General features: G+C 54.6%; 1 protein-coding gene across 1 annotated transcript in view; it reads right to left on the bottom strand.

The window, feature by feature from the left end:
- PTPRN2 (protein tyrosine phosphatase receptor type N2) overlaps positions 1–8420 on the bottom strand; it is a gene marked incomplete at its 5' end in the record, with an annotated part of 716488 nt that overhangs the window by 54716 nt on the left and 653352 nt on the right. Inside the window, 1 exon segment of the mRNA XM_055084697.1 lies at positions 7148–7295. Within this exon segment, the coding sequence (XP_054940672.1) occupies positions 7148–7295 (148 nt within the window).

Genomic DNA, 8420 nt, shown 5'->3' with positions numbered 1-8420 from the left:
GAGGCCCGCGTACCACCAAAAAAAAAAAAAAAAAAAAAAAGAAACCAGGGTGGTCCGCAACGTAAAAGATCACACACGAAGGATGGAAGCGCGCGCGTAAACCAGGATCATCAGAAAGGCTGACGTCCCGAGTGGGATGGTGCAAAATACGCAGGGGATAACAGGAGAATCTGTGCGCCTGTGTTTCTTTAAAACGAATGAAGCCTCTGTCTGGTGTAGATGAAATCATTTTGGTAGGTAACAAACAGAAAATCTATTCAATTACGGTTTCGCCGTGGCCATCTCTATCAGAGAACACCTTTTCAAACCAGCAAGGACAGAGAGGAGATAGTTAGGCGGTCGACAGATGCTGGGGGACGATGTTCACAGGCAGGTTCCGGTCTCCAGTCCCGTGACCAGAGCAGGTTGTGCGAGTCCTCTGGGTGCAGCTGCAGTGGGCGCTGGCCACGTCCACGGCGTGTCCTGGGGACGCACATTCTGGCCACGGCTGGTTTCGACCTCGTTGCGTCCCTGGGCCTCTGGGTCTCGGCTGCGTGACCAGGACGGGGGAAATAGCGGGTCTGGGAAACAGGCAGTCAGCTTCCCAAGGACCAGGCCAGCCTCCTGACTGGAGAGCTTGTGAAAGTTTCGAGGGAGGGTGGCCGCCAGGAGAAGAGGAGCTTATTAGGGTCAAGTCACGTTGGAAAACCAAGGGGGTCGTTCTCAAGTTACAAAGGCTAGAGAGACGCGAAGTCCAAAAGGCAGTTATGAACCTTGATTGCATCCTAGTTAACAAACTGCTGTAGATGATATAACTGGAATATTTGGGAGTATTGGAAGATGGACAGGAAATAGCAGCTAATAGGGGATTACTGATTTTCTTAGTCACAACAATGGGGTCGTAGTTACGTAGGAGAAGGTCTTTACTTTTAGGAGACACAGGCTAACGTATTTAGATGTCACGATGCCTAAACCCCACTTTGAAATAGTTCAGCCAGTAAAGAAGTAAAGCACACACGCTGATCACACAAAAAAGGCAAAATATGGAGTGGCAGCTGTGTGGAGTCTAGCTGGTGGGAATACAGGCGATCATCAAATTATCATTTCAACCCGAGGATTTTAAAACTTTTGCAATAAAAATTGTGGCGGGGGGGGCGGAATTACGCCAAGCTGGCGACACTGCTTCTTTGCAAAGTGCCTCTGGACTGGCTGGCAAGGAATCCCCTGTGGTCAGGAGGGCAGGGGGCAAGCCAGGTTGCGCCCAGATGCCCCAGCTCACCTCTGGCTCCAGACTCTTGGGTGATGGTGTAAACGGGACATTGCACCCCTGGCCCTTTGCACGGTCTACTGTGCAGGGATCTCCTGGGCTGCACGGGAGGGCGGCAGGCAAAGAGGGGCTCACGGAGCAGCCACTGGAATGTTCCTTCCTGGATCCGAGTCAGCCTGAGGGGGGCCTTGGTAGGCAGCGCCCTGTATTCATCCTGTTGAATGTGGCTCTGTCCATGACTCGAAGGCAGGTAAAACATGTTTATAAAATGTGCGGATGGCAAAAGGCTGAGGGTGACCGTGGTGACCGGGAGTCAAACTCCCCTTGACTTTGAACAAAGACTCGTTTATCGGCAGCGAATGCAGAGTTCAATTCCGTATGAGGATGGACGGCTCGGGGCTGTGCCCTGTGTGATGTGCCCATTGCACGATGAACGGAAACTGGAAACGTCCAGGTCAAGGAGGAAACACAGCCCGTCGCGGCCCTTCTGAAGGCTGTGATCGGCCTCTGGGCGCAGAAAGCAGAGCGGGTCCAGAAGAGGGGCCCAGCCCCGGCCCCCTCCTCTGCAAGCAGCATCGGAATGGGACGGTAAGAAGCACAGACACCAGGCGACAGGAGGTTGGATGTCTTACACATCCAGTGGCCCAGCTTCAAGGAAAGGGGTGAAGAGAGGGCAGAAGCTGAACCTGAGTGGTGAATTGTGCAGACAGTGGCATGGCCTCCAGCCCGCAAGCAGCCCCTCTGCCCTGGGAAGCTCCGGCGGGGGGCGCCCACAGCCCAGGGACCCATCTCCAGAGGCTCCGCACGTGCACAGCCCCACGGGAAGGCCCGGGCGCTTCTGAAACGTGGCCTCTGCCTCCTCCCCAAGTCCCTTAAAAGCTCTTCAGTCTCAGGCAGCCCAGCTTCTGCTGTGATGTAGCAAACGAAGAGCCTTCACAGAATTTGCTGGATAGTTTCTTGTCGCCACCAACACACCTACAACCTTCCCAAATCCAGAGGCAGTTACTCAGCTGGTTCTGAGGCCGAAGAAAGGGAGTGACAAAAAGACAGCCAAGTCAGCAACTTATCTGGACACTTTAACTTTCTCGCGCAGCCGTTTTATGTGAGGGGAAGAATATCCTGCTTGCTTGTCGGATTTAGGAGAATTTCCCACGACTGATGGCTAGAGGCTAAACAGGTCACTCAGATGTGGCTAAACCAGCATACTCACTGCGGGGATTCTGCTGGGAGTTGGGAAAAAAATGTAAACCAAAGGTTTGTTTGGCAATAGATTGTTTTCTGTGTGTTTCAAGGGAAGCGATGTTTTGTCATGTACCGTGGGCCTTGGATGTATTTTAGACGTTCCTTCTGTGGAAGTTCGAAATCCGTGTTCATGTTCCCGACTCAAAAAGGTCTCAGGTGAGTCCACAAAAGCACAAGGGGGGTGGTGTCCCGTCAGCACAGGGCACCCGGGCTCGAACTCCAACACCCTCGTCTGTCCGACGACGGGGAGATGCAGGAGGGTTGCGGGGCAGGCCCGGGGCGCCCGGGGGCCGCACTCGACGTGCTCAGCCTGGCCGCTGACCTTTCCGTCACACGTGGCCGAAGCCTGGTGCCACCAGGTGATGTGGCTCCCGGGAAGAGCCGGGCCAGAGTTGCTCTGACCCTCACCCGGCCCGTCTGCCAAGCAAGGCTGGGGGCCGAGCTGTGAGCTGGGTCGGCAGCAATGCCCTAAAAAGCTGAACTGCAAGACACGGCACCACAAATCCTTCTGTGTCCATCTTCACGTACCTGTGTCTTCGACTTTACATTCTCTCTGGTTTCATCTCTAAGTATTCCTGTGTCTCTACATCTCTCTCTTGTTATTATAACTCAGAATCACAAACATTTTTCTGTTTAAGATGGCACACCAAAATAGCATCACATTCCTGTTTTTAATTAAAAAAACAGATGAGCGGAATATTGCATAATTCTTTTTAAAAAGGCAAAAAAAAAAAATAGAATTTACAAATTAAATTCTTCAAACTTCTGAGCTATATAATTAGACCTAGCACAGTGCCAGCCAACATCTCATGAATGCTGTTGTCTTCTCCTTTGAAAGACAATTCACTTGCAGCTAGAATCTCCGGGCTGTCAGGGATGGGAAAGTCGCTAGCCCGGCCGCTTTTGAATTTCCCACCGAACTGCCAACCGCGACGTCTTCCAGCCTCAGCTGGAACGGCCCTCGTGTTGGGGGAGGTCGGGGGAGAGACGTTTCGGGGGCAGCAGAGACGAGCAAAGACGCGGAGGGGCTGGGAGGAGGGGAGCCTGCACGCTGCCAGACTGGGCGGGGTCCAGGTGGGTGGCCCGGGGGGACGCCGACCAGGGAGCCAGGCAATAATTCCCCTCTCCCGGGTGGAGGATGGACATGAGGAGAAGCGGGGCAGGAGCAGAGCTGCTTCAGAGGGGGAAGTAGAGGCAGGAAGGCGGGGTCCAGCCAGGGGTAGGGGGTGCAGAGTGGGCCGGTACCGTCAGATCCAGAAACGAGGGGCCTTGCTGCAAGTGACGGGAGAGGATACGGCAAAAGGAGCAAATGCAAAGAGAGACGGCCCCGTGGTTTCCATCCCGAGCCCTGAGCGAGGCTGAGTGACACGGGTGGGTGCTGCGGGGAGCACGTAGGACACACGACGCTGTCGTGAGCACCCCACCGTCCCCGGCTGGGCCGTCGATGTCAGCTTCAGGGAGCGGGGCGCGTGGAGGCCACCCTGTCAACACCCTACTCTCCATCACGGACCGTTGCTGTGCCATGAGGAGTGAACAGCCAGACAATATGAAGCAGGTTTCAGGAAGAGGCGGCGGTTCTCCCTGGTGGAGTTTGGCGAGACCAACAAGAGTTTAAGTGACGCCATCACCTGAGGGTCCTGCCTGGGAAGGGATGCCGGTGGAGATCTGATGACAGGATTTCCTCTAAAACTTAAGGAGGCAGGAGTGTGGAGGACAAAGGCGGGGACACACTTGCTGGGACTGGACCTGCGCGTCTGGGGAGGCTCCATCTGCCCACTCGTCTCTGTGGGGTACTGGCCCCTACTTCCTGCAGGACCCCGGACAGGCGAGAACCTAGGTCAGGCTCTGGGACGGCCAGGCCGGTCAAGAACAGTGGCCTCTCTCTAACGCCCAGTGCCAGAGTCCAGCCAAGAAGGCGCTTCCACTTCAGAGCCCTGTCTCCGGCCCACGTATGGCAGGTCCGAGGCTCTGGTCCAAGGGGTCCAGGGCCCTGGTCCCCGCAGGGCTGAAGCACCATCCCCAAGGCTGAAGACAGGCTGCCCTACGTGCCTGAGGTCCTGGCCTGTGGACCCATCACCGACTCAGCACAGACGGAGCCCAGCGGCCCGTCGGGCTGCAGGGCGCGTGGACGGGAACGGGCCGTGCCGTGGTTGGCTCTGTGGAAGGGATGCTTTGAACTTGAGTATTTACCCTACGGGGCCTGATACCCGAGGAAGCCTCCAGGCCTGGGAGCACGCTGGACCCAGGCTGACGGTCTGTTTGCCCCCAACACCTCATTATTTAGGGTGTAGTTGGAACACCCCTGCACCCCCTAATCTGGATCCTCTCTGAGGACAGTGGCCAAGCTTGGTTGAATGGATGACCCAGTGCCTGTCAGCAGCTCTTGGCACAAGTAGGTGCTTAATAAATACGTGTCAGTTACTGGCTTTTCTTCTAAATATAAAACTTATAAATCGCAACAGCTCCTACTTTTAGAGCTCTTTAGGGAGAAGGCCCTCAGACATCACAGAACTAGTCTGAACACTGACTAAACAGAAAAAACTTACACCCAGAAGCAGCGTGTTAAGATTTCACAAAGGTGTGTAATTCCCAGGCTAGGGTCTAAAGCAGCACACGAGTGTATCTTTGCTCTCGCTGTCCTGTGAGCAGGCATGGAGTCGCTGCCACTTACTACGAGATAGAACACCTGCTGCTACGTCTCCCAGGCCAGGGGCGCGGCAGGATGGGAGCCCGGCCGCGCCTCTGGCTGGTGCCAGGCTGGTCCCCTACTGGCTCCACAGGGCTGGGACGGGGCTTGTGACCCCGGGCGTGCTTCCCTGCGAGTGGACCTGTCTTGCCTGTGAGACCCAGTGTGGCTTTGCTGAGCCCTCGAAAACGTCAGCCCACAAAGTTCCTCCTGTCATGTGTGAGGTCTGCATGCACCTCTCCCATCTTCCATTACCAAGACAGTCACTCGTGCAGTCGGCATTTACGTCAGACACTTTGGTCACAGACACTCCCCAGATGCCCTCCCCCTGCACAGGGATGTGTAGCAACCACAGCCCAGACCGGCCTGGAACCTGCCAGGACACGGGAGGCTGGTGTCTCTAGTCAAGGGGCAGGAGGAAAGGAGCTGCAGGTGGATGGCAAGACGCAGACTTGGCCTGCCCCTCTCTCTCGTCCTCCGTGGGCCTCCGCACCTGTGGGTCACTTGTCACCTCACGCAGTGTGAGACTGCAGGGCTGCTACCTTCCCGTGTCCCCATCTCCTGGCAGTGGCTCCTGGCGATGTTGGTGACACACTGTCGGGTTGAAGGCTGCTGGGGCACCTGTGTCTGCTCATGCTGTGCCCACAGCCTGCCCGGCCCACGTGACTGCCTGTCAACGCCTCATGGCCCCAAGTGTTCAAGGACGATGGTGTGAGCCCAAGTACAGGTGAGGATGAGGCTCCGAGGGCTCAGAAACGAGCCTCAAATCCCAGAGCAACAGCAAGCGCTCGCTGGCACCTGTATGTCCCACCCGTGGTTCCAGGACTCGGCCGCGAGGCCGAAAGGAAGAAACGGTTCTGTGTTTCGAGGCTGGTGTCGGGGGCCGGCTCAAAGGGTGGTGGTCTCCCTGCCCTTTACGTGAGACGAATGCATGGACCCAGACATCATCATACTAAGTGAAGTAACTCAAACGGAGAAAGACAAATGCCATATGATATCGCTTACATGTGGAATCTAAAATACGACACAAATGAACTTATCTACGAAACAGAAACAGACCCACAGACATAGAAAACACACTTATGCTTACCAGAGGAGAAGGTGGGGGGATAAAGTAGGAGCATGGGATTGACATGTACACACTGCCATATATAAAATAGATCACCAACAAGGACCTGCTGTACAGCACAGGGAACTCTACTCAGTATTTTGCAATAACCTATAAGGGAAAATAATCTGAAAAAGAATATCTATCTATCACCCATCTATCTATCTATCATCTATTATCTATCTACCTATCTATCATCTATCTATCTATCTATCTATCTATCTAGCTACCTATTATCTATCATCTATCTATATATCATCTATCTTCTATCTATCATCTATCTATCATCTATTATCTATCTACCTATCATCTATCTACCTATCATCTATCTATCATCTATCTACCTATCTATTATCTATCATCTATCTGTCATCTATCTATCAACCATCTATCTATTATCTATCATCTATCTATCATTTATCTATTACCTATCTTCTATCATCTATCTATCATCTATTATCTACTTATCTATCATCTATCTATCATCTACCTATTATCTATCATCTATCTATCTATCATCTATCATCTATCATCTATCTATCATCTATCTATTATCTATCATCTATCTATCATCTATCTATTATCCATCATCTATCTATATATCATCTATCTACTTATCTATCTATCCACGTAAAACTAAATCACTTTGCTGTACATCTGAAACTCACATGACATTGTAAATCAACTACACTTCAATACAATAAAAATAAATAAAGTGAGAGGACGTTCGCCGGCAGAGAGGGCAGAGGGGCAGGAGGGGAGGGTGCTGCAGCCGCGCGAGCGCAGCGGGAAGTCCCGGGGGCGGGTGCAGCCCATGCCCACCGCCACCGGCCGCCCTCCTGGCAGAGCCCCGGGCGGTACGTACAGGTCAGCACTGCGGGGCAGCGGTTCTTGGGCACGTTCTCCTGCCTCTGGGCCGCGAGCGCGCTGCTGGGCTCGGCCTGGTAGGCGCACAGCGCCTCCCACTCCTTCTGCAGGCGGTTCTTGTTCTTCAGGTGGTCCTCCATGTAGGCCTGGAACGGAGAGCGAGGGTCAGCGGCGCCATCCGGGGACGCCGGGCGGCCCGTGGGGTGCAGCCCACAGTTCCCCTGCTGAAGGGGGGTAGGGCTGGCTCGGGGCCTGCTACAGGGCCGAGGACTAACCAGACGCAGGGGGTGCGGCAAAGGCTGCCCCGTGGTTTGGTGGTTGGTTCAAAGGCGGTCACGATGCATTTACCGCGGTGCCGAGGGGGGCGGTGAGAACACCCAGCGACCGTGAAAACAGACGCACACGCTGCAGACCAGGTCTGATGCGCCAGCCCAAAGGGGGGATGTGTGTCCAGCCAGGAGCGACGTCACGGGATGGGCGCAGTCAGGGAGGCTTATGGCACCGCACTTTGTGGGGAGAGGTTTAACACGGCACCGGGGAGGGGCAGGCACGCGCGCAGGTGTGTCCGGTGCGGCCGGGGACAGAGAGAGCCAAGGGGCCCTGAATGTCTGGCTGGGGCATCCAGGCGCTGAAGTAAGGAGTAAGGGAGGTTTGGGAGCCGGGTCTGCAGGCCCTGCCTCTGGGCTTGGAAACACGTACAGGAGGACCCTGCTCTCTGCATCAAAGAAGGAACGTGCTCAGATACACGAAGAAGCTACCACAGCGCTACACGGGAGGAAGCGAGCTGGAGCTGGGTTAAAAAACAGGGCCAACAGAGACGTGTTTGTTAGTAACTTCAGTCTGAGAAAGCATCTCAGTAAGTCATGCTCTGCACTCAGTCTTATTTTCTTTCTCCCCATCTCAGAGAACCACTGGTTACCAACAGATACTATGTTGCAATAATTGTCTGAAATATTTTCAGTGAAAACTACGGAACACACTGTTTGAAAACTATTGTATGTATCCGAGCAAAATCGTGTCCAAGTGGTTTCTCTTGGACAGAAACGGAAACCACACCCTCCCAAGATCCTCCAGAGCCTGGGCCAGGCGCTCAGCCGGGGGTCCCGGTGGGGACAGCCAGGAGGGGTGGGGACCCTGCCCGGCACCCTGGCTGCCGTTTAGTCCCCAGATGAGGGCTGACTATGCGCACAGGCCCCGGTGCAGGGAGGGAGCACAGGTGTCACCAGCGGTGACGACAACCCTGCCACTCGCCACACATTCGAGGGCAGGGA

The sequence above is a fragment of the Physeter macrocephalus genome, chromosome 5 (assembly GCF_002837175.3).
Source record: "Physeter macrocephalus isolate SW-GA chromosome 5, ASM283717v5, whole genome shotgun sequence".
Taxonomy (NCBI): domain Eukaryota; kingdom Metazoa; phylum Chordata; class Mammalia; order Artiodactyla; family Physeteridae; genus Physeter; species Physeter macrocephalus.
This window is presented reverse-complemented; position numbering and strand designations above follow the sequence as displayed.